We start from the raw sequence: 23979 nt of genomic DNA, 5'->3' as shown, positions 1-23979 counted from the left end.
AATTCATCCGGGAGTGAGGCAGGGGAAAGGGCTTGGCGAAAAAACACAAGTGGAGCTTTGAAAAGGAGAGGCTCCAAATGCAATGCTTGGGATTTTCTAATAGCTCTGGGTGTTGTGAGTGCGGACTTGAAGCTGGAGGGATAGATAGAAGTTCAGTCCTGACTCTGTCACTTATATGTGGGCCTTGTCTCTCCTTCAGATGACTCAGCTGCAAAATAGCGATGATTTATACTCTCTTCCTCGGGCCTATTGTGAGGATGGAAAGAGCTAATACTGCTGAAATGCCTAAAACAGTGATTATTCTTATCATGTGGGGGTTCCCAGATTTCCAGATAGGGTTTCTCTTTGCCCTCCTGGGAAATCATTGGTGGGGCACTGTGAGAAGAGTCCAGGTGTGTGGGCCCTGAGGCTACTGCCACTGAGGGCAGGTGGGCAACCTCTCTGAGGGGACCCTGGACCCACCTAGATCCCAGAAGGGGCAGGAGGTTTGTGGAGGATGGCCTCATGGACAGTTAAGACACTGTTGGGTGTTGAGGCATCCCTGCCGGCCAGGGAGGGACAGAGCCTTGGACGGAGAATTGGTCTAGAGCCTGGCCATTTGAGTCAAGACCGCTGGTTACCCGATCACTGTGGGAGAAAAGGAACTGTGGCCTGTTGAGGACTTTTAAAGGAGTGTTGTGTCGATTAAGTGAGAAATGGGCTTGTAATGCAAGCAAATGTCTGAAGAGTAATGGTGAAGGAAAAACACATACCATCCCTGCTAGGGTAGAGGAAGGAAGGGTATGTCTGGGCTTTGGTTGCTTGGATGTTGGGGAACTGCTCCTCCATGGAAAAATGAACCCTTCCAGTTGGTGCCTTGAGGCAGAAGCAAGCCTTGAGCTTGAGGAAGTCCTCAAGTACTCCAGTACTGCCCTGGGTCCTCTGGCTCTGGGATGGGCAAGTCGTGGGCTGCTCAGGCACTTGTCTGAAGCTCAGGGTGGGAAAAGCCACGGGGCTTGGGCCTATAGGACCCTGGGGCTGACAGGTGCAAGAGGCACTGTAGGTCTGGCTGGCACCAAGGATCTAAGGAGCAGGAAGTGTCAGGGTCAGAAAGCATCCAGTTTCTTGTCCCAGGCTCCTGGCTCCTGGCTCTGGGAGAGGCACGGAGAGAAGGCGAGCGTATCCAAACCAGAATTCCAGAAGCTGCAGGTTCTCCCTGCAGGAGAGACTGTTCTGTGATGCCCACTGCAGGTGAGTGTGTCAGGGCCTCCCTCTATGGGGTGGGTGGGCAAGGGTTTGGGGGAAGTAGAGGAGGCGTGATCTCCTGGCACAGGGAGAACGTCTCTGGGCGTCTGAGATCCAGCAGACCTTGCTCCTGGCGGGGGGGCACCGGACGGCGGTGTTTCTGGGTTTGGCGTTCCCAGATGGGCGTTGGCAGCTGCCAGGGACAAGACAGGGACCAACCTCGGAAGTCTCCTCACCCCTATGATCCCCGCCTCGGAGACCCAGCCGCGCGAAAACTTCGATGTGCACGCCCGCGACACGGGCCTGGAGGACGTACAAGGGCCCACGATCAATATCCACGACAGCCGGGCAACGCTTATTGTTTAAAAGGAAGCTCCCTTTGTTCTTGCGTTTTACCAAAGTGAGAAGCACAAACAATTTTTTTCCTGATCAAAATTGTGCTGGCACCGAAGCAGCCAAACCAGTTCCCGGAAACCTGCGCCCCTGCCTTTCAGCCGGGACGTGTACTCGCCTCTGGGAGACCCCGCACCTGGCTGGAGAAGGTCCCCAGGGCCGCAGATCGTCGCACCCAAGCAGGGTCCAAAGGCCACTGAGGCATTTCCCCACCCCCTGCCGCCGCTCTCCCGAGCGGGGTTTTCTTGGGAAGCGTAGCGGCTCCAGCGGATCAACGCGTCTGGTGGCCCAAGCTCGGCTTCCGATTCCATTTAACACGAGCCGCGCATCTTATCTCCGCGTCGCCTCCCCGGGGTTCCCACCCACCCCCCGGCCCAGCCCTGCCCGGGCGGAAGCGGAGCCTCAAGCTTTTGAAGTCCCGAGAATTTCAATCGGAGAGGAGGCGGCGGGACCTAAACCCGTCGCCCCAGCGGGGGAGGGGCCAGCAGGCCAACGGGGGTGGGGGGAGGGGGTCGTCCCTGCCGAAGGGAGAGAGGGAGCAGTCGGGGCCGAAAACGGACCCCACTTAGGTTGCTATCACCCCCTCTCTGCGTTTATGGGGTTTCCCAGGCCTCTGCGGCTGCGGACTTGACTCCCTCTACGCATTTACCTTGCTTCTTGGGCAGTGTCGTCGGGAATAATCTTCCTGATACAGTAATAACCACACTATTAAAATAACCCTTCCCCACCCTAAAAAAAAAAAAAAAAAGACTAAACAGAAATAGTGTTCTTATTCAGTCCCCTCGTGTTTTCTTCCTCTAGTGAAAATTCCAACCTCTCTTCCTCTGATGTTGATGAAAGGATGCTTTTGGAAGAAGTGACATTTGGTTAACATTTTTTTTTTTGCTCCCCCCCCCCCCCCCCCCCCGCGCCCGACGGCGCAATAGGCCCCTTGAGACCGGGGACGGAGGGGGTGGGGTGAGGTGGGGAATTGATCCTTTGAAAGGGCGGAGGCAGAAGTCCAGAGAGGGATGGGGCAGAGGGGGCGTTCCAGAAGCTTCAGATCCGAAACCCTGAGGAGGCATGCCCCCCATCCGGGAGAGGCTGAGCCCTGGCTGGAGCCTCCTTCCTCCCTGGGACGGCGGGGGAAGCCCCGCTTGGGTGGGCCGGACCCAGGAAGGAGACGCAAGGGGTACCTCTTGATCTTTCAATCCTACACGGCTTTCATCTCGCAGGAAAAACCCAGAGGAAAAGAGGATCAAACGCAGAGCACTCCCATTGAATGCAAAGCTGGGGGCGGGGCGGGGCGACTGGAGTCCCTCAGAGGACTTGGCCCCAAGGAGGTGAGCGCAGCGGGAGAGGCTGTGAGAAGGCGGCAGGCTCACAGGGCGGGCAGAGGGTGGGCGAGACCCAGGCCCGGGGTTGGAAGGGCCCAACGGAGGCAGCTCGGAACACAGGCGCCGCGGGCTCGACTTGGACAGGAAGGAGAGAGCAAGCCAGGTGCTCCCTCAGGCTCTGGCTGCTGGCTGGGCAGGGCAGGGCACGCGACAGAATCCGAAGACAACTCTGCAACGCGGCAAAAGGCTCTGGGATTTGATCCCCACTCCCAGTCGCTCCTCTCACCTTTCGAATATTCCCTGGGAGTTTTAATCTAGCAGTGCTCAGCAGATGGTTGCTTCAGGAGTCCCAGGGAGTGGAGATGTTTAGGCCAACATTACCTTACCTTTTGGATCCCCCTACCTTCTCCACCCCCCCCACCCCCGCCCCCATCCCCAGCTGAGGTGAATGAGCATCTTCTTACTGAACAGGGGCAGTAGAAAGCAGCAGTGAGGAGGGAACTTTGTCTTGCTTGAATGCTTTGCTGTCTCCACCACCTCCGCAAACCCACCGAGAGAAAGACAGAGGCAGGGGAAAGAGCGAGAAGAGTTGAGAAAGAGAATATGGAGGAAAGCAAAATAGGAAGACAAAAAAATAAAAGATAGTGATAACACTTTTCTTTAGAATCTCAGAAACTGGAGCTTGGTCTTGGGACACTGAGAAGAAGTGGGGGGGGGGGGCGGCGGCGTACAGGGGCAGCCCTAGCTGCTTAGAACCAGAAGCTCTGAGAAAGGAGAAGGGGCAGAGAAAGGAGAGTTGGAGGGATAGGACAGTGGAGAAGAGGGCTGCCTCCTGCCCTGGGCAAAGTGGGGAGAGCCCTTGCCCACCTGCCTGGCCCCAACACACTTGCTCAGAGCTGGCAAGGGGTCAGTTTCCTAATGGGTTCCAGTGTACCTTCCCTGGAAGCAGAGCTGAGAGAGGGAGCCTGTGGCTGCTTCCAAAGACAGCAAGCACTACAAACTACCCCCAACCTTGCCTTGGAGGTTCCCCTTTGCCCTCAAAGATTATGAGCACCCCTAGTCACTTGATATTTCAGGGCATTTTCAGTGACTTCTCTTTCTTCTAGCCCCAGTGCCACTGAAGCCTGTAGACAGGACCTGGGGGAGGACCCTGGGAGTCCAAGCTCTGTGAACCCCAATGTCACGTGCTGGGGTACTCTCAACCCCTCCCCTGCCCCCCAGTCTCTAGATGAGAACAGCACCTTCTCCCAGCTGGGAGCCTCCGTTGCTGCCGCTGCAGGGGCCGCACTTCTTAGTGTCTCCTCACTCGCAAAACCTGTTTGCAGAGGAATTCGTTGACTCTGAACGAATACCTTAAAATATGGGCAAGAAAAGAAAAAAGAAAAAGGCCACTCTTAGAACCTCTCCCCACCCTACATACCTGAAGCGCAGGCGAGGCCCAAGCAAATGGGAAAACAATTTCTTCTATGAATAGCCACCTGGAGGTCAAGCCGAGCTGTGGAAAGCTTAAGGCCACCTAGATGGGGAAGGGGAGTTAAAAAAAAAAAAAATCAGCAAGCCTGTGGAGTCAGCAGCCAAAGCAGGTCCTTAAAGAAAAAGCATTAGCGCATTTATCTCCTACCCCTTGGGGAAGAAAAATAGCAAAGTTCTCGTTTGGTTTCCAGGAGGAAGGAGACATCTGGGGGTAGGGGGGTGGGAGGAGGAAGAGAGAGGAAAGGATACCCCGGGCTCAAACTCTCCAGACAACCGGTGGGAGGAGGGAATGTGTTTTTCGGTAGCTTGTAAAAAGACTTTGGAGCCCCTGCGAGGTTAGCCCGCCAGCACAGGCAGTTGTAAGGGCGAGAGAAGCGAGGCTTGTGAGCCGGCCTTCACACTTTTAAAATGCAGTCATGGATTCTCTCATCAAACGTTAGATCAAGGCACCAAGTTAAGAAAACAAAAGCCAAAACAACAATAAAACACACACACACACACACACACACACACACACACACACACACACAAAACAGAAGCTTATTCAATTACCGAGTCCCGCAGCTCCTGCGGAACTCGCGGCGCGCCTTAAGCTTTCTTTTTCTTTCTGCAGAATGCCATTTGCATCCCCTCTGCTTGGGTGTCTCCCTCTCTCAGTGTGTGTATCTCTCTGTTTTCACACTCTCCTCCCCATTCGAGCCAGGCCCACACCTGGCGCATCACTGCCGAGCCATTAGCTGCGGGGCTCCTTTCATCTTCGCTGTGGCAGACGTTTCTATTTATCCACTTGCGCTCGCCGAGTGGCGTCACCAGCGGTACTGTAATGACGATTGCAGCTTAGGAGGATGACAGCTTAGAAAGAAGAGGGCAATGGGGCTTCCTCCCAGAGGCGGTGCGGCACAGAGGAGCGCTCGCATCACAAGGTGACCCCAGCTCCCCACCGCCGCCACCGCCGTCACCGTCGACATCGCGCTCCGGCCGCTCCGCGCCCGCCCGGTCGCCTGGCCTCTCTTTCTGCCTCCCGAAGCCAAGATCTGTCGGGCCGCTGGGGACCCAGGGAGACGGGGGCTAGGAGCTCACTTGGGGCTTACTCCCTCCCCCCCCCCCTCCGGCGAGCCCCGGGATGGAGAGCCGAAAGGACATGGTTATGTTTCTGGATGCGGGTCAGCTTGGTACTCTGGTTGGCAAGAGAGTCTCCAATTTGTCCGAAGCCGTGGGCAGCCCGCTGCCCGAGCCGCCCGAGAAGATGGTGCCCCGTGGTTGCCTGAGCCCGCGGGCCGGTCCTCCGGCCGCCCGGGAGCGCGGCGGGGCAGGCCTGGAGGAGGAGCCGGTCGACGGACTAGCAGGCAGCGCTCCCGGGCCGGGCGCCGAGTCGCGGGCAGCCGGGGCTGCAGTGCTTGGCCCCGGACCTCCGGCCCCCTCCGCCGACAGCCTCTCGGGCCAGGGGCAACCTAGCAGCTCGGACACCGAGTCGGATTTCTATGAAGAAATCGAGGTGAGCTGCACCCCGGACTGCGCCACGGCGAACGCCGAGTACCAGCACAGCAAAGGTAGCCATCGCGCCCCCTTCTCTTCCCGGGCCTCCCATCGCGCCCACCTTCCACTTCAGCTCCAGAGGGGAGGAAGACACTCCTTCCCCCCAGGGCAGGGTGGCTGGGGGGACCCACCTGAGCAACTCTCCCCAGCTATCTGCGCCCTGGCTGGGGTCTCCTTCTGTGCTCTGGCATTGGCGGGACTGAGGGTGACAGCTGTGCTTTCCGGGAGGAGGGAGACGCAAGCCCTGGGCTTGAGGGGGGTTCAAAGCGCACCCCAACCCCCCAGAGTTTTGTGGTACTGCTTCAACTGCTTGGGGAAGACACCTTCCCCCCGGCGTGGGCGAGATCAAACGCGGGTCCGGGCAGTTTGTGGCCGGCGGGGTGTAAGGCGCATCCAGGCGCGGAAGCCCAGAGTCCATAAAGGACCGTAAAACCGCGGCCGACTCGGGCTGCCTGGGTGCCGCGGCCCTCCGACCAGTTTGCACGTCGGTCAGAGGTCCAAATTACCTTGTCACTTCCCGGGCTCGGTGGCGCCAGGTCGGAAATGGTCCCAATGATCTAATTGCCTTTGGTCTCCGGTTGCATTTGAAAAGGCAGAGCTCTGGCCCTCCCCCATTCCCCTTTCCTTCCCAGTCCCACTTCTCCACCCAAAGGAAAAAGGAGCTGCGGGGGGCAGGAGCCCCACCCTTCCTCGGGTTAGACCCAAAAGGAGGGGTGCTGTCCTGCTGCTTTAACTGGAGAACCCCTCCCAGACGAGGGGCTAGTTTGTGGGGGAGGTGGCCAAGAAGGGAGTCTCCCAAAGAGGGGTGGAAAGCTAGTAGGAGGGAGAGCCCAGCAGCAGACTCCTCCACCGAGCTGTGGGGGGAGATGGGAAGACCATGGCAGGGCAGAAAACCACCCCCTGGCCTTGGCAGCCAACACCTGGTTGAACACCCATGTCCATTCATTACCATCTTATCCATTCAACCCAGACTCCCTAACCACAGCATGCCCTCAGAACAAGCCAAGGGCCGCTCAAATCTATGAAGGCGATAGGATATTCACGCACACACTCCTATGCACATGCAGCCTAGTATACATTCCCGCACCTACACCGGCAGCCTGGCACACACAAAAGCAACGAAACTCAGTTTGTGCACCGCATCCTGCAAGGCACGAAGACCCCAGAGCTCACAACACTCTAGTACCAAAGGTGCATCTCAACTTGCCCGGCAGATATGCACATCCTTGCCCACTCCTGCCAACGGGGGGCACAAAGCTCAGAGGGTCTGCTTCCAGTCTGTGCCCCAAGCAAGGCAAGGGGCCAGGGTGGTTGCGGCTTCTGTACCCAGCAGGCCTCAAGACTCAGGTCTCCCAGACAGCAGCCCGGCCAGGCCTAAGGGCTGCTTTGCAATCGTCTGGATGGTGAGCCACCCCCCCCCCCGCCCCCCACCTCTCTTCCCTGTTCTCAAAGTCCCCCAGGCCCCAGCAGAGGCAGAAACTGAGGCTGTGTCCCCTTCTCCCCCACCTTTCATATATGCCCTGGGCCTACAGCCCCACATCAGCAGCGTTTTGTGTGTCTGTTGTGTGTTCTGTGTGTGCATGTGCTCTGGGCTCCCTATGCAGGGCCCAGCTCAGAGGCACCGGCCAGCAGTCCCAACAGCGGCAGCGAGGCCCCCAAGAGCAACAGCAGCGGCAGCTCGCAGGGCACCCTGGCCTGCAGCGCCAGTGACCAGATGCGCCGATACCGAACCGCCTTCACCCGGGAGCAGATTGCCCGGCTGGAGAAGGAATTCTACAGGGAGAACTATGTATCCAGGCCGCGGAGATGCGAGCTGGCCGCCGCCCTAAACCTGCCGGAAACCACCATCAAGGTATGCGCCCGAGACCGGGGAGAAGGAGTGCGCCCACTCAGCAGGAAGTAAATACCAACTGTCCACTCCCTAAGTCCTGGGCCAAGAATCACAGCCTGGGGTCTCCCAGCCCACGTGGCAGCTAGGCCGGGGGTGTCGAGGCCTGGTGCGGGCGCCAGGTGTGTGCACTTTCACCTTCCCGACAGACCCTAGGCGGGACCTGCTGGCTTGCGGTAGACTCTCTGCCTTTTCTAGCCAAACAAACAGCGGGGATGGGGTGCCTTTGCCCCGAGGGAGAGCGGCTGGAAGGGGCGGTGTTTCTGGGGAAGCCCTGCCTGCGACCTCAGACCAGCAGAGTCCTTAGTCCACCGGGCTACTTGCGCGTCCACACCGGGCTGGCCCTCCAGGGAGCCCTGGCAGAGGGAAGGAGGGACAGATCCTGAAGCCACTCCCCGAACCTCTCCACGGGGGATTCCAGCGCCAGGTGGTGGCGGCGGGGCTCTGCCCCCGCCCAGAGGGTCTCTGCCGCGGCTCTTCCCAGCGCCACCGGCATCGTCCCCCGCCGCGGGGACAGGACTCCTGGGGCTCCGTGCGCCCGGGCCGGCGCCCCTGCAGCCGCCGAACCTGCCCCTCTCCTCCCCAGGTGTGGTTCCAGAACCGGCGCATGAAGGACAAGCGGCAGCGGCTGGCCATGACGTGGCCGCACCCGGCCGACCCCGCCTTCTACACGTACATGATGAGCCACGCGGCGGCCGCGGGCGGCCTGCCCTACCCCTTCCCGTCGCACCTGCCCCTGCCCTACTACTCGCCCGTGGGCCTGGGCGCCGCGTCCGCCGCGTCCGCCGCCGCCTCGCCCTTCAGCGGCCCGCTGCGCCCTCTCGACACCTTCCGCGTGCTGTCGCAGCCCTACCCGCGGCCCGAACTGCTGTGCGCCTTCCGCCACCCGCCGCTCTACCCCGGCCCGGCGCACGGACTGGGCGCGGCGACCGGCGGGCCCTGCTCCTGCCTCGCCTGCCACAGCGGCCCCGCCAACGGGCTGGCGCCCCGCGCCGCCGCCGCTTCGGACTTCACCTGTGCCTCCACCTCCCGCTCGGACTCCTTCCTCACCTTCGCGCCCTCCGTGCTCAGCAAGGCCTCCTCCGTCGCCCTGGACCAGAGAGAAGAGGTGCCCCTTACCAGATAAGGGGCTGCCCGCGGGCCGCCGGCTCCAGGACGCCCGTGGGCTCCCCCCCCCCCCCCCCCCCCGCGTGGGGACTCAGCCAGGGCCCCTCCCTGCCCCCAGGGCACCGAGGGGGAAAGAAGCGGGCCGAAAAGGACCAGAGGGACTCGGCCTCCAGGATCAGGACGCCTGGGGAGCGGCAGTGGCTGGCGCGTTTGGGGATCAGGAGTGGGGATGGGGAGGCAGAGGCCGAGAGACCTTCCTCTGGGGCGGCCCCTCAGCCGTTTTTCACCGGACCCCGTGCCCCGGACGGGGGTTGAGGCCATGGCTCCAAAGCCAAACAAATTTAGTAGCAGCAGCCACCGATATCCAGCCCCTCAGTCCCTCCTCACACCCCCACCTCACACCCTTGCCTCACCCGGGACCCCCCTTCCCCCAAAGGCCAAGCCCAAGCACTGGAAAGGAAACTGCTGTCTCTCCCAACAAAATGCTGTGTATGCAGGGCAGGTAGAGATTAATCTTTGCCAGCTTTTCCAAGGCACGGCAAGGGGCTTGTGGATGGCGATGCACCAGCCGCCCAGGGGAGAGAGTGGGAGGGGTGATTTACTACCACGGAAGATCCTGGCCCTCCCATGGAACCTAGGGGCTCTCTTGCCTTCCTGGAGCCTCAGTTACACATTTTCTCGTTCTGGCATCTCCCAGCACCTGATCTCGTGTCTCTCTCCTAGCTTCCTGCCATCTCTCAACTTGCAGCTCCATCATCTCTCCTCCTACCTCCGTCCTACCCCCACTTTTTGTTTATTTAGCATTGGCAGAGACGTTGCGGAGGCCTCAGGGCCTCTTGGCAGCTTCTACCAAGTCTCTCTTCTCCCCGGGCCCAATACACACCCTGATTAGCAAGTGATATGTGTGAGGAGGGTGTTTGAATGCTGAATGTATAATAATGATCACCGTGCCACGGAGCCCAGAGTTGAGCTGTTAACAAGGCGCCCAGGGAAGAGCTTAGGGAGCAGGGACCTCTTCTCCTTCCCTCACTAAGTATCTGCCAGCAAATTAGAGGCGATTTCAAGCCCTTGCCTGTTCACCTTCCCTTCACCAAGAGCTTTCTGGCTCTTCCCGGTACAGTTGGCATTTTACGTCCTTCTTCCTCTCCTTTTCCTCCCAAGCTGCCACTGAGGCTTGGCTTTCAGACACTAGCAGAAGCCTTCCGCCCCTTCTGGGGACCTTGCCCTTCCCCTTCACCAGGTTTTGTTTGGGGGCTGCGCCCACACTCTCACTCTCACCCTCATTCCTGCAGCCAGTTTTTGAGGGCTAGGAGAACGTGTACCCCTCAATAACAAGCTTCACCCTGACGGAGGGAGTGTTTCTTCCAGTAGGGAATGAATTCGGTTTGGTTTTCCTTCGAAGCCTGACGAACCTGCTGTTGCAATTTGTTAACCATACTGCAATAAAAGCTGGACATAATTCTCACTTTAACAGTTTAATGTTTGGGGCAGCAGGCAGTGCAGTGACTCTTTGAATTGCTAGGTCGGCCACCAGAAGCTCAGGTATAGAAGGCACCAAGACGTGCACCTGCAGACAGTCTCCCAAACTTCTGCTGGCCCTGGCAGAGACAGGACATGGCATAGATGTGGAGAAGACAGGCCCTGACTGCCCCGAGGTGCATGTTTTCTTAATTCCCTGCACGCTGGGGGCCTTCCATGCTGAACTGGCCCACCTGGGGCTCACCCCTGCGATGGTTTCTTCTCCAGTTGCTCCAAACTTTGGAGGAAAGGGCACCCTGGACTAAGGTCTCTGTGGATCCTGCTTCCACCCCCAACCCAAGGTTAGAGGTGAATGAGGCAGTGAGGGTGGAGCTTGAGAATTACAGCGAGCTGGGCTTGCTGGGTCAAGCTGAGTCTGCACCTTAGGGTTCAGGGAAAGGAGGGAGACGGATTCCTGGGTCGGCAAGGGTGGGTCTGAATGCTCTTCAAACGGAAAGTCCTCTCCCAGAATGGAGTTCTGGCCTGGTCAGGGCTAGGGGGTGGTGCCCCCCTCAGCCACCTCACCCCCAACCTCCATCCCCGGAGGAGAGCCACCGGACATGCAGGGGAGAGATGGGCGTCATGGGCAGACTGGGAGCGCGGAATTGCGTGGACTTCAAGGGTCCCCGCCCGTGTCTCTGTGGGCAGATGGGGAACCCTCAATCGGCCTCCATCCCTCTGTGGGTTCCAGAGAAACCCTCCCGCCCTCCCAAGCAAAGCCTTGAGCTGAGGTTTTCAGTATCCTCCTCCCCTTCCCTCCTCCACCCCCAGCCTTTCGCAGCTACCTCTGCAGCCCGGGAAGCTCCCCGTGCCAAACTCGGGCAAATTTCGCGGTTACTTCGCGGCAGGCCCAGATTGCTTGCGACAGGTAAATGGGCTGCGGGTTGCCGTAATGCCAGGCGTATTTTCAGTTAATAGGGAGGGAAAATGAGGTGTCTGCAGCGATATTGGAAAGTACAAGATCGATGATCCGGCCTCGTGTCCAATCAGCAGCCTTTAATTGACTGTATTTTCTGGGTAATTGAGCCTCTCTTCCTCCAAATTGAAGTGGAAGATATAACAATACATCTTGCCAGGAGGAATTACTCATTACTTCATAATGAAATTTCCCTTTTGCCAAGGTTTGCGGTTTGGCACTTAGGCACCACTTCTCACTCTCCCTTCTCCACCCCTGCACCTAAAAACAGGTTTTGCCCGCCTGCACCTGGCAACCGCCCCTGGCCTGATCCCTACATTTTGGCGGAAGTGGGGGAGGGTGGGAGATGACCCTGAAGAAGGCACCACCCCTCCACAGCCTCAGTCTCCTTGTCTGTAAAAGAAGGCTAAAACAAACAACAGGGTTGGCGTGGTATTATTATTTTTTTCAACTGTCTAAAAGCCTCTGCTTAGCTTTGCCCCATCTTGGTCCCATTTTGCAGGTGGGAAAACGGAGGCTCTGGGTCTCACACAGCTATTAGGGTCCCATGCAGCTATGAGCTTCAAGTTCGGGCTTCCCCTCCCCTCCCCCGCGCCACTATGGGGCCCAGAGTCCACCGTCACCCCTGCAAAGTCTGACACCTCACTCCCGACACACACACACTTTCCCTGGGCTCCTCAACCCCCTTGCGACCCGGCGGCGTGGGGATCTGGGAGAGCAGACCAGCGCTCAGCCGCAGTCCGCCGGGCCGGGCAAGACCAGCCGTCCCGCAGCCGGAGTGCACGCTCAGCGCCGGCCCGTCGCCGGCTTGTTAGCGTGTGATTGATTGCCTTATTAAAGCGTGTTCTTGTAAGTGTGACCAAACTGATTGCATTGCATATGTTTGGGATAATGCTCATTTTAAACAACAGGATGAAGAGGATGAGCTCCGCAGAGCCTCCGAAGACAAAATGATTCCGGCCAGCAGCTCCCTAACTCTGGCATTAAATTGCCCAGTTACAGAGCAAATCACTTGGTTCCTCCACCCTTGTCCCCATTTTTTTTTTCCTGGCCCGCAGTTTGATCGCACCCCCCCCCCCCCCCCCCCCCCAGGGTGTTCTGTCCCACGGATGGTTTCTCTAGTGACCATATTGGCTCTGCCTTCCCAGCCACTAACCGTGCACCCTAACACCTCAGATGTTGAGTCCTCCTGCGCCCTCCGAGGCAGAGAAGTGATTCAGAATGCACCCTCCCTCACCCTAGGCTTCCCAAAGGGACGTGGTCCTAAACAGATCGCTGCAAATGGGAGCTTGGGTCTCCGGGGCAGGCCGCGTGTCCTCCCCCCCCCCCAGCCTTTTGGCGAAAGTTTAAGAGATTCTTTTGTTCCCCAGGCTTCTCCCGCTCGGTTGCCTCCATTATTCCCCAATTGAGGAAACACCCGCCGCCATATGTCGATGGAAGAGCGTGGGTGTCATGGCAGAGGGTTGTTGAGGATGCCATTCTCAAAGTGGGAAGAGGTTTTCCTTCTCAGCATCTTCTTCTTGCATCATCTCCCCAGAGTGAGAGAGGGAGTAGGGGGAGGAAAAGGGGCAAAAAAAAAAAGGGGGGGGTGTATTTTTTTAAATTACTCCACCCCAACCAACCAACCTTTGTAGCCATGTTCTCTTTCCGTGCCTATTCCCTAAACAAAGAAATTCTCAGCCTTCCTCCACCCACTCCGGTCGACTTGCACGGGAGCCAAACTGCTGGCAGATTGAACTTCCTAAGGGACACCTTTGAGATATGCTGGAATTCTGATTTGTTCGAGATGATGACGGTCATCAGAACAAGTCAGAAGCGATACCACTCTTCGGGGTGTCATCCGTAAGTGCAGTCGCTTGGATTCGTTTGCAAGATCCAGCTAAACCCGTCTGGATAAATGACTTGGTCCAAAGGGCAAATTTCTTCCATCACTCAGCTTCTCCCAGGCTCTGCCAGGGCAAACATATCCGACTGCATCAGAGGGAAACCAAGGTGCGGTTCACCGTGTGTGCCAGCTGTGGGACCCCGAAATGTTGACCCTGAGTGAAAAAAAAAAAAAAAAACCCAACCACAAAAGGCATGCTACCTTCTACAAACAGAGACATAAAGTCCTTTCGAAAATCGCCTTCTCAGCAAATAAGTCTGTGATATTCTGAGCAGGAGTAGGAAAGAGAGAAAGATTGCCACTTAAAAATAACATGAAAGCATTAAGTAATTATTTAAAACAAGGCTGTTTAGAAAAATATTTGTATTTATTGCAGCTGCTCAATTGGCCTCGTTAAAGTCGGCAAGCATTTAAATTGTGTTACAATCTCATTTAAATCCCGCTCCGTTCCAGCAGGCTGAAGAGCTTGAATAGACCAATCACTTCATAATGATGATGAATGAGAAATTAATTCAGATACAAGCAAGACAATTTAGGCCTTCATCTGTTTAAATAGCCTTCCAATATTATTCGCGATCGCGGGTCACAGATTGAATCAATTGTCCAATCTTGTGAAAGTCATATCCTTGCATCTTCATCGGGATTATTTATAGCGCAGCGGAGGCTGCTGAAAGGTATACGCTGTTAACAGGGACAATTACTTAAAGAGAAGCGTTTATAAAATGGAAAACAAATGCCGGGGTTGGTAACAAATGGCATCAAAAGCAGCCATTCCAATCTGGCTCCTTGAGGGAAGGGAGCGGGCGCGGCCCCCGCAGGATGCGGGGCGCTCGGGGCTCGGCGTCCGGCCTCCCCTCGGTCCAGGTGAGGCCGAGTCCGGTGGCTCCATCCTGCGCCCTGGCTGCCGTACCCACCCGGGCCGGCCTAGCCTTCGCCCTCGCCCGCTGCAGGGCCGGCGGGAAACCGCAGCATGGCCCTCGGAGCCCCGGCCCTGGGCGAGGTTCCCGCCTCCCCGGCCCAGGCGGCTGCCGGGTGAGACCCGGGTCAGGCAGGCCGAGTCACTGCGCCCGAGGACGCCGACCCCGGCGCATCCCACTTTGTGCTGGGGGCTCGCCAGGATCAGCCCGGATCTGCGTTCGTCGCGCACAGGTCCGACGGCCTTGCGGGGCTCGCGGGGCTCCGGACTCTGGAAGCCCAGCCTCTTTCTGAGCCGACGCCGGGGAGGGGCCCCCATTGCCCCTGGGCCCCTCATCGTTGCGGTCCCTAGACGCCTGGGGTCACTTCGCCTCCTTCGGGGACCTGGGGCCCACCCCGGCCGGCTTCTCTGGGTGCCCTCCGGCATGTGAGCAGCGTCCAAATTCTCCAAAGTAGCGCCCTTTCCTCCCCCCATCGGAGCGCCCCTCCCCGCATCCTGATGTAACCCCTCCCGGTGAACCCAGTCCCCCTGCGTCGTCCCCCTCCCGCGGGCGTCCCGGCGCCTCGTGACAGCCCAGTGCAGCCGACTTCGAGGCGACATGGGCCTCCCCGAGGTGTCTGCCTCCCCTTCCTCACCAGGGTTAGGCAAAGACCCAGAACAAGGTGCGCGGGGAGGTGAATTGGTTCTTCCGGAATCGGTACAGGCGCGCTTAGGTATAACGGGGCAGCGTCTACACGGGCCCTGTTTGCATGCGGGTCCGAGGGAAGAGAGGACCTTTCTAGGCGGCGCTCTTTGGGGATGGAAGTGAGGCGGGTCGGAACAGAGAGGCGGGAAAGATCATTTGATGTACCGAGCCTGGAGTAAGAGAGGAGAGAGAGGCTCCCAGAGAACACAGAGCGGAGTCTATGCGGTACAGCACACGCGCCACTCCCATCCGCGTCGAGGTGTTTTTTTTTTTTTTTTTTCCCCTCTTCCTCTGTATTTCTCTGTTTTGAAACAAAAGCCCAACTAATGGATTCCTGGCGCTCTGAGGACCCACTCCCGGGAGCGACTTTGATGTATTGCTGTCCAATTAGTGCCTTTAATTGGTGTCCTCGGGGACAGGCCGGCCCGGAGCTGGGACACAGCCTCTTCTCGCCTCTCCTGCACACTGGAAAGGTAAAATTTATAACGCACTGTAGCAGTCCCTTGGGAGAGCGAGCGAGCCAGCGAGCGAGGGAGGCAGGGAAGGAAGCGAGAGGTACAGTTCCATCTTGCAGACCCCGGACCCTGCAGGCGCAGGGGGTCGTGGATAAGGGTCCCGATGACCCGCTTCCTACTATTTCCCGACTCCCTCTCAGGCCTGGCAGGAGGGCTGGGGCGGCCGAGTCGCCGAGGATTATGAATTTGCTTGCGGAAAGGCCAAGGGAGCGCGCATTGTCTGTAGAAGCCCACCCCATGTGGTCTCTCATCTCGTTAATAATGGCTGTTTGTTAACAAGGATGCGGAGGTTAAATAATCCGGGTGGAAGATTAAACACGCCTCATCAAGGCGCTGGGAGCCAGTTGCACGGAGACCCGTGCCAGAGCCGCCTGGCTGGCTGGAGCCTGGAGGAAGGTGGGAATGATAGCCTGCAAGTAGCCCCAGGGTGGAGGAGAAGGGAAGGTCGAGACCCCTTTTCGGGATGGTTCCGCAGAAAGTCAGCACAGGCCCCACACCCTTGATGCGCTGAATAGAAAATCCACGTAGGGGCCAGCCTTAATGAAGTGTGGATGTCAGACCCCGCCAGTAGTGTGCCTGAGGTCGGAAGTGGAGGCCTGGGGCTGAACCCAGGGCCCCCCTTTGAGGCCGGACAAAGTCATACCCTTGGGAAGTTAGGGGCATCGGTACCCACACGCGAATAGCGCTGGATTGGAAGACCGATGATGAGGCTTCTAGCTTGGGTTCTGTTCGTAAATAGCTGCGTCATCTGGATTACATTATTTTCCTAGCTTCATTTTCCTCCCGTGTAGGATAGACAGGAGCTAGGGCTTGATAGAGATGATGTATAATCTTTCTTTCTCTTTCCTGTAGCTGTCACCAGTGTTAGGGAACTGAACACCTTGTCAGACAGATACTGTCTCTGTCCAGCCTGGGCGAATTCAGTCAAGGAGGATTTTATTCAGCAAATATGTGAGGGTGTGCTATGTGCCGCTGTGCGGTATGTATTTTTAAACTGTGAAAGCAGAATGTCAATGTGTATATTCATGTGTAGGTCATTCCCAAATATAATATTTTGTAAAGGAAGACGAGGAAGAAAGAACTTGGCAGTGAGAGTAAAATAGGTGTGTGTATGTGTAGGGGAGAGAAACTGTAGAGTGGGGGAAGAGGAATCAGTAAAAGAAGCATGGATCTCGTTGAGATGGCAAGAAGGTCAGTGAGGATAATTAAATACAGAGGTAATTCCTTTTTAAAGTTACAAAATTTTAACGGTTATTATTTTTGCGAGAGAGAGACACAGATCGTGGGTGGGGGAAGGGCAGAGAGAGAGGGAGACACAGAATCTGAAGCAGGTTCCAGGCTCTGAGCTGTCAGCACAGAGCCGGAAGCAGGGCTCACCGACCCCGAGATCATGACCTGAGAGGAAGTTGATTGAGCCACCCAGATCCCCCGGAAGTAGTTCCCTGATGGACAGAAGGTCCTCTCCTGGAGTCCTTGGTGATTTGACAGTGAACGAAAAGTAAAGAATCGCTGAAGTTGAGTAGAAGACCTGTGACTCATGCGTCTAATATTCCCAGTTTTCTATTTATATGTTGTTCCAGTAGTTAGACTTCCATTCTTTAGCTAATTCCCCAAACGCTTCACTTTTTGAATGCACCAAACAGGGAACTCAGCTGCTAGGTTGGAACTCTTCAAGCTCCTGGTTGATGGGTATCGGGGCTCAAGGAAGGGGGGGGGTGGTGGTGGTGGTGAATACTTCACTCAGATTTTTCTTCAGATCAGCAGTAATTGTGGCTCCTACATTTCTCTGCCGACCCTTAGAAAGTCCAGAGAGCAGACTTGTGGTGCTAGGCAGTAAGGTTGAAGAGCTAACATTTATTGAGTACTCGTCACGTGCCATTCACTGTTTTATGCTTTCCAATGCATTAGATAAAGGTAGTATAAGAGGCAGGATGGACCTGTGTGTCTATTTTTAAAGACTGCAATGCCACTCTGCCTTCCAAAAATTTAATCTCCAATTTCTTTGGTGGACATTCAATGAGCAGTTTAGCCCAATGAATGAATCCATAAATATTTATTAAACACCGACAATATGGCCAATACCAGACTTAGGTTCATACAATGTCTTTGTTCTCCTCCAGTTTGGCACTGATGTGGCTTTGATTGTGTTTGTAACCTATTACAACTAATTTTTACCTTGCTTGAGAAGAACTCATTAGTGATGCCAACTGTGGCTAGGGTGATTTTATGGTAGGAAATACACTTCCTTGTCAGAGACCCCGGCAAAAGCCAACTCATATGTTACTTGATTTAGAGCCTGTACATTGTCAGCATCAGTAGTTTCACATTGTACAAAATATAAAATATAAGCATTTTGACATCTATTTATTAAAACATAAACCATTCAGGCAACTCAAAAGCACAGATTCTGGAACCAGGGTTTCTGGGTTCGAATCCCCAGTCTGCCACTGACAGGCTCATATCATTGAAAGTTTCTTAGTCTCCCTGACACATCGTTCCTTCATCTTCGAAATGGAGATGACAATCTTAGGCCTGTTGTAGTTATCCGTTGCTATCACCCCAGAGTTTAGCAGCTTAAATCAATAAACATCATCTCAATTTCTGTGGGTGGAAATCTTTTTACAATTTTAACGGGGTGTCTCTGGCTTAAAGTCAGCCCACTGGGGCTGTGGGCTCATCTAAGGGCTCAACTGGGGCGGGTGGGAGCATCTGCTTCCAACGTCACTGGCGTGGTTGTTGGCAGGATTCCGCTTCTTGCTGGTGGATTGTTTGACTGAAGGCCTTAATTCTTCACTGACTGTTGGTTATGAGCTTATTTCAGTTCCTTGCAGTGTGGACCTCTCCATAGGGTAGCTCACAACATGGCCTCAGGCTTTTCCTTGAATGAATAAGCCAGGCAGCACATGCATACTTGAGAGATAGAGATAGAGATAGAGATAGAGATAGAGATAGAGATCACACTGCCTAGACAGAAACCATAGTCTTTCCGTTACCTAATCTTAGAAGTAACATTCCACTGGGTCACCTGGGTGACTCACTCGGTTGAGCCTCCGACTTCAGCTCAGGTCATGATCTCACAGTTTGTGAGTTCGAGCCCCGTGTCGGGCTCTGTGCTGACAGCTCCCAGACTGGAGCCTGCTTTGGATTCTGTGTCTCATTCTCTCTCTGTGCCTCCCCCGCTTGTGCTCTGTCTCTCTCTGTCTCCCAAAAGTAAATAAAATGTAAAAAAAAAAAAAAAATTAAAAAAAAAGAAGTGACATTCCACCATTGCTTTTGCCATAATAATATATTGGTTTGAAGTGAGTCACTAGACCCAGCCCACACTTAAAGGGAGGGGATTACACAGGCATCAAAACCAGGAGACAGGGGTCACTGGGGGCTATCTAAGAGACTACTTCCCACAGACCCTATTTCATAGGGTTGTTGTAAGGATTATATGACTTTTTATATATAAAGAGCTTAGGACAGCATCTGCTTTGTTTGTTTTTGTTTTGTTTTAAGTTAACTCTATGCCCAGTACGGGGCTTGAACTCACAACTCTGAAATCAAGAGTCACATGCTCTACGAGCTGAGCCAGTCAGGCACAGGATAACACCTGTTTGCTCTGATCATTCTTCTGATACAGCTCGCACTCATTTGTTCGTCTAGACTCTCCTATTTCAATTTCTCTCTCTCGATTTTTTTTTTTTTTTCTTGCAAAGCTGTGTAAAAGACTGTAGGAAGGGCAGGGCGGAGTAACTGCCACAATGACAAGGGCAAGAGGAAGCAGAGTAGAAAGAAAATAGATGGGACGTTTTGGAAAAACCCCAGGGGAGGGTACCTAGAGATAAGAGGTAACTAGGAGATTCTCGTTAGCTAACTTGTTCCTTACTTTTAAAAGATATTTTTTTCTGCAAGTGAATACTACTTGTACTCTTCTATTTGTAATCATGCTCACTGACATTTGTATAGTGGGTTCACCCTTCTGAAACCAAGAGCTGGACAGTTAACTAACTGAGCCACCCAGGCGCCCCTGGGCTCACGCTTTTTAATTAAAAAAATTCCAGGAGTGCCTGGGTGTCTTATTTGGTTGAGTATCCAAGTCTTTGATTTTGGTTCAGGTCGCGATCTCAAGATTTGTGGGTCTGAGCCCTGCATAGGGCTCTGCGCTGACAGCGTGAAGCCTGCTTGGGATTCTCTCTGTCTGCCTGTCTGTCTCTCTCTCTCTGCCCCTCTCCTGCTCATGTGCATGTGCATGCAGTCTCTCTCTCTGTCTCTCAAATTAAATAACTAAACTTAAAAAAAATCCACATTCGCTGTCATCCTTAATTCTTACCACCGCTACATGAGACAAAAATTATGATTATTATCACTTTAGACATGAGGAAAAAAGCCCAGCATGATAAGTGATTTTACATGGCAACTTGGCTGGGCCACAAGGTGCCCAGATATTTGGTTACACATTATTCTGGGTGTATCCGCAAATCGTCCTTCCCGCTGTGGGAGGGTTTCATCCAGTCTGTTGAAGGCCTGATAGAATAAAAGACTGATAAGGAAGAATTCTTTCTCTCTGCCTGTCTTCTCCTGCTTTCAGATTTGGACCAGGACTGGGACTTCACACCATTGGCTCTCCTGGGTCTGCACTTCTTAGCCCCCATAATTACGTGGATGTATATACTCGGTCTGTTTCTCTGGAGAATCCTGGCACACAGCCAGTCACACAGGTGTAAGGTCAAACAGCTAGTAAAAGGGGGGAATCCAGGACTCAAATTCAGATGGTCTCACTCCAGCTCTTGGTCCTCGATGCTACATTCAGCAGCCTCAGCTGCCTAACTTTGTTTTCTCATGAAGTTATAGCCACTAGAGCTGTAGAAGATGATATAGCAAGGGTGTCGAGCTGGAGGCAGGGAGGCAATGTGTCAAGTACTAGGTTAGGGCTCCTGGCCCTGCCTGACCTAGTTAGTGAAATCAACTTGCCTACAAGCTGACTTAAAAACGGACAACAAAGAGGTCAAGTTGCAGCATCTAAAGGGGCTCAGTCCTGATTCTATAAGCTGTCGATACTGGGCTACTCAGTTAGGAAGGCGGACCCCAGTAGCAAAAGGACAGCAGATGAAAATGCATTATTATTCAGCCGTCCGAGGTAAAAGATTAAAGCCATGGGACTGGCAAGAGAAACTGGTGTAAGGACAGCAAGACAGGATAAGGTTCTGAGACTGGTCGCGGTGGCTTTAAGCACGGAGGGTTTCAACGTTGGCTGTACGTTAGAAGCACCTTCGGACTTTTCCGAGTCTGAATCTTGGAAGCGGTAGTCTGGACATCCGTGGTTATCAAAGCTCCCCTGGGTGATCCTAAAACCCCCTGAAACTCGGGACCACCGGGGAAGGGAAAGTATAAGCACGTCCTAGCACTATTAGGTACTCAGTAAATGCTATTAATTGTAATTGAACTGAGATTGGGACTAGTAGGAAAGGATCCGGGTCTCTTTATTATCTTTTTTTTTTTTTTTTTTAACGTTTTATTTATTTTTGAGTCAGAGAGAGACAGAGCATGAACGGGGAGGGTCAGCAAGAGGGAGACACAATCTGAAGCAGGCTCCAGGCTCCGAGCCGGCAACACAGAGCCCGACGCGGGGATGGAACTCACAAACTGTGAGATCATGACCTGAGCCAAAGTCGGACGCTTAACCGACTGAGCCACCCAAGCTCCCCAAAGCTGCATTTCTTAATGACAGTCTGGGAACTTCATTGCAAGTTGACATTCCAGTTGTACTCCTCTGGGATCAGTGACTGAAATTAGTGAAAGGCAAGGTGCTGAGACAAACAGGGCAATCGGGCCCTAGGTATCACCTAAGTGTTACCCCACTAAAGAAGTGTAAAGAAAGACTTACAAGTTCTGCTGGCAAACTCCAAAAGGTAAGCGTACATGTTGACTTCAGTGTTCCTCGGGGGTGGGGGAGAACCTTTGGAGAGCTCTGCCAGTTTCTGTTTTCTCGATGACCAGAACTGGTCAGGTGGCTTTAGGAATCATGGTTGTTGAAGATCAGAGATAAGGTTTGGGGGGTACCAGCGAGTCTGGAAGAAATACGTACAAAAACAGTCCTCCACCTCCAAAGAGAATTTCGAGAATTCCAGGAAACTATAGCACTGCCTGAACAGGGTCTTCTTCTGAACTACCGTGACATCCCTGAAAAGCAGTCAATAATTCTCCTTTCTGCAGGGGAAAGGTTATTATTATGATTTTTTTTAAAGAAATAAATTTACTTCGATATGTGCATAGTAGTTCTTGAGGTTCTGGAGACACGGTAAGGATGTCTGTTCTCCGTTGCCATAGCCAGATGCTTGCATTTGCTAGGATGTCTGGATCAGATCAGAGGAGATAGAAAAGAAAGAAAGGGAGGCTTCCATATCACTGCAAATCCCAGCACACGACTCAGGTCGTAAAGCAGGCTGGTGGAAACAGGAAATGCCATTTGGGTCTGGAGACCCACGCCTGATTTGGGCTCATGGTGTAAAGTGTGCATGTCCTTGCTCACTTCGAGGTACCAAGAGGAAAGGTGATGATCACGCTTTTAGAATATACTGACCACTCTACCCCAGGTCTGATACTCTTGGTAAATTAGGATTACCTACCACTTGCACCTGGCGAAAATCTCACTCTTATTTTATCCACAACAGAGTTTCAGGAAGATGTGACAAAAGGTCCTTTGCTGGTTTCGTTGTGTTTCCCCATCTGTGGAGGAGTCAGGCTTGTGGACAACACAGTGGTAGGAACTTAGATGACTTCGCATGCCTATTGGAGGGTGGACATTTAACAGCTGTTCCGTTTGTATGTCACTGGATCGCCTCTCTCTTGTTGGAGAGAACGGAGTGCGAGGTTTATACAGGCTCTGAGAAGAAGCAGAGGGGAATTCAGGGTTTTATTTGTGGCATGTCCTGGTCTCCTGGACTATTAGCGGAGACGTCTGTGTTGGACGCATAATTTCTTCTTCTTTTTTGTTAATGATCGTCTGCTTGTGTATTTATTTATTTAGAGTGTACGCGTGGGAGGGGAGGGGCAGAGAGCGTGGGAAAGAGAGAGAATCCCAAGCAGTCTTTGTGCCGACAGGGGCGTTGGGCTCAAATCTCCTGAACTGCGAGATCACGACCCGAGCCGAAATCAAGACTCAGTCGCTTAACCGAGCCACCCCGGAGCCCCCTAATTGCTTGAACTCTGCATTTCTTTTTTGAAGTAAAATTGCTATTTAACATTAAGTAAGTTCCAAGTGTACAAACGTTGCGTTTCTTATAACGTTCCTGCAGTGAACCGAGGCGGAGAGCCATTTCCCATGACCCCTCTACCCACAATACTACTCAAGAGTACTCTTCAAATTGGACTCTTCACCTTATTAGTATGGGAGCCACCAAACTTTTTTTTTTTTAAACAATTTTTAGCCTTTATTTATTTTTGAGACAGAGAGAGACAGAGCATGAATGGGGGAGGGTCAGAGAGAGGGAGACACAGGATCTGAAACAGGTTCCCGGCTCTGAGCTGTCAGCACAGAGCCGGACGCGGGGCTTGAACTCACGGACTGCGAGATCGTGACCTGAGCCGAAGTCGGACGCTTAACCGACTGAGCCACCCAGGCGCTCCTCCACCAAACTTTTTAAAGGTTACTAGAAATCTTTCAAGAGTCAGTTTCTGCTGAAGGATAGTTGCGAATTTAACTGTTATTTTAACACAGCCTATGCGTTTCTGGATGTGTGGTATATTTACGTTTGCCTAGGGGTGGGATGGTACTTTGCATTAGTGATGGTTCTGAAATGGATTCCTATCTTCAGTGATCGACTGTGGACCCCTTAATTTTTCTCCTTATCTGTGAAGTTAAGTCTCGGTGACATAAAGATTTAGTTTTGTCCTTTTTCTACCATGGAATTTTTAGACATTTTGCCTGAGAGAGTGCCTTGACTTAGTAAGTGTTTGAATGTTTTGTTGATGGACAATCTTATTGGTTAAAGAAAGTTACCTTGGTTATTTGCTAAGATACATGGCTTAGAACAAATTCAGCACCTTATTCCTTTCTCCTTTCAAAGTCAATTATTCCAGTTTCAGGACAAAGCAACGCATTGTTGGGAGAAGGGGTATGTGACACAGCCTCATTTAGGGCTTGCTGTAGGCACCCTGCCTTTAATCCTGTTCTTTTTTTTTTTTTTTTAATTTATTATTATTTTTTTTAATTTTTTTTTCAACGTTTTTTATTTATTTTTGGGACAGAGACAGAGCATGAGCGGGGGAGGGGCAGAGAGAGAGGGAGACACAGAATCGGAAACAGGCTCCAGGCTCCAAGCCATCAGCCTGACGCGGGGCTCTGAGCCATCAGCCATCAGCCTGACGCGGGGCTCGAACTCACGGACCGCGAGATCGTGACCTGGCTGAAGTCGGACGCTTAACCGACTGCGCCACCCAGGCGCCCCTAATCCTGTTCTTTAGGCGATGTCTCATTTCCGTCACCCTGAGTCAAGAAATACACACAGGGTATGGCCCAAGGACCTCACGGTGCAGTGTGGATGGGGTGAGGATAATTGATTTCCAAAATTTTGTTTATCAGTTACTTGGTACAGTGAAGTATGTCAGTATATATGTTGATTT

At 53.7% G+C, this 23979-nt stretch overlaps 1 protein-coding gene and 1 long non-coding RNA gene across 2 annotated transcripts; one reads left to right on the top strand and one right to left on the bottom strand.

The window, feature by feature from the left end:
* Nucleotides 1-2496: 2496 nt before the first annotated feature.
* Nucleotides 2497-7555, bottom strand: LOC121028567 (uncharacterized). Its single transcript, XR_005789309.1, has 5 exons — nucleotides 6449-7555; nucleotides 4959-5224; nucleotides 4412-4449; nucleotides 4175-4285; nucleotides 2497-2824 (listed from the first exon to the last, which is right to left on the bottom strand). It is a non-coding gene; the product is annotated as an uncharacterized LOC121028567 (long non-coding RNA).
* EVX1 (even-skipped homeobox 1) lies at nucleotides 5503-10408 on the top strand. The gene is made up of 3 exons (XM_040472380.1): nucleotides 5503-5956; nucleotides 7547-7794; nucleotides 8417-10408. Exons 1-3 carry the CDS (start codon nucleotides 5530-5532, stop codon nucleotides 8954-8956), a joined length of 1215 nt encoding a protein of 404 aa, XP_040328314.1. The 5' UTR covers nucleotides 5503-5529; the 3' UTR covers nucleotides 8957-10408.
* The last annotated feature ends 13571 nt before the right edge of the window (nucleotides 10409-23979 follow it).

Source organism: Herpailurus yagouaroundi, unplaced genomic scaffold (genome assembly GCF_014898765.1).
Source record: "Herpailurus yagouaroundi ecotype Mexico unplaced genomic scaffold, PumYag 100, whole genome shotgun sequence".
Taxonomy (NCBI): domain Eukaryota; kingdom Metazoa; phylum Chordata; class Mammalia; order Carnivora; family Felidae; genus Herpailurus; species Herpailurus yagouaroundi.
This window is presented reverse-complemented; position numbering and strand designations above follow the sequence as displayed.

Excerpts from the sequence above, each read along its gene's own strand:
- EVX1 (XM_040472380.1), top strand. The coding sequence starts at position 5,530 with ATGGAGAGCCGAAAGGACATGGTTATGTTTCTGGATGCGGGTCAGCTT. Across the intron at positions 5,957-7,546 it reads CGAGTACCAGCACAGCAAAG|GGCCCAGCTCAGAGGCACCG; the intron begins GTAGCCATCGCG and ends CTCCCTATGCAG. Across the intron at positions 7,795-8,416 it reads TGCCGGAAACCACCATCAAG|GTGTGGTTCCAGAACCGGCG; the intron begins GTATGCGCCCGA and ends TCTCCTCCCCAG.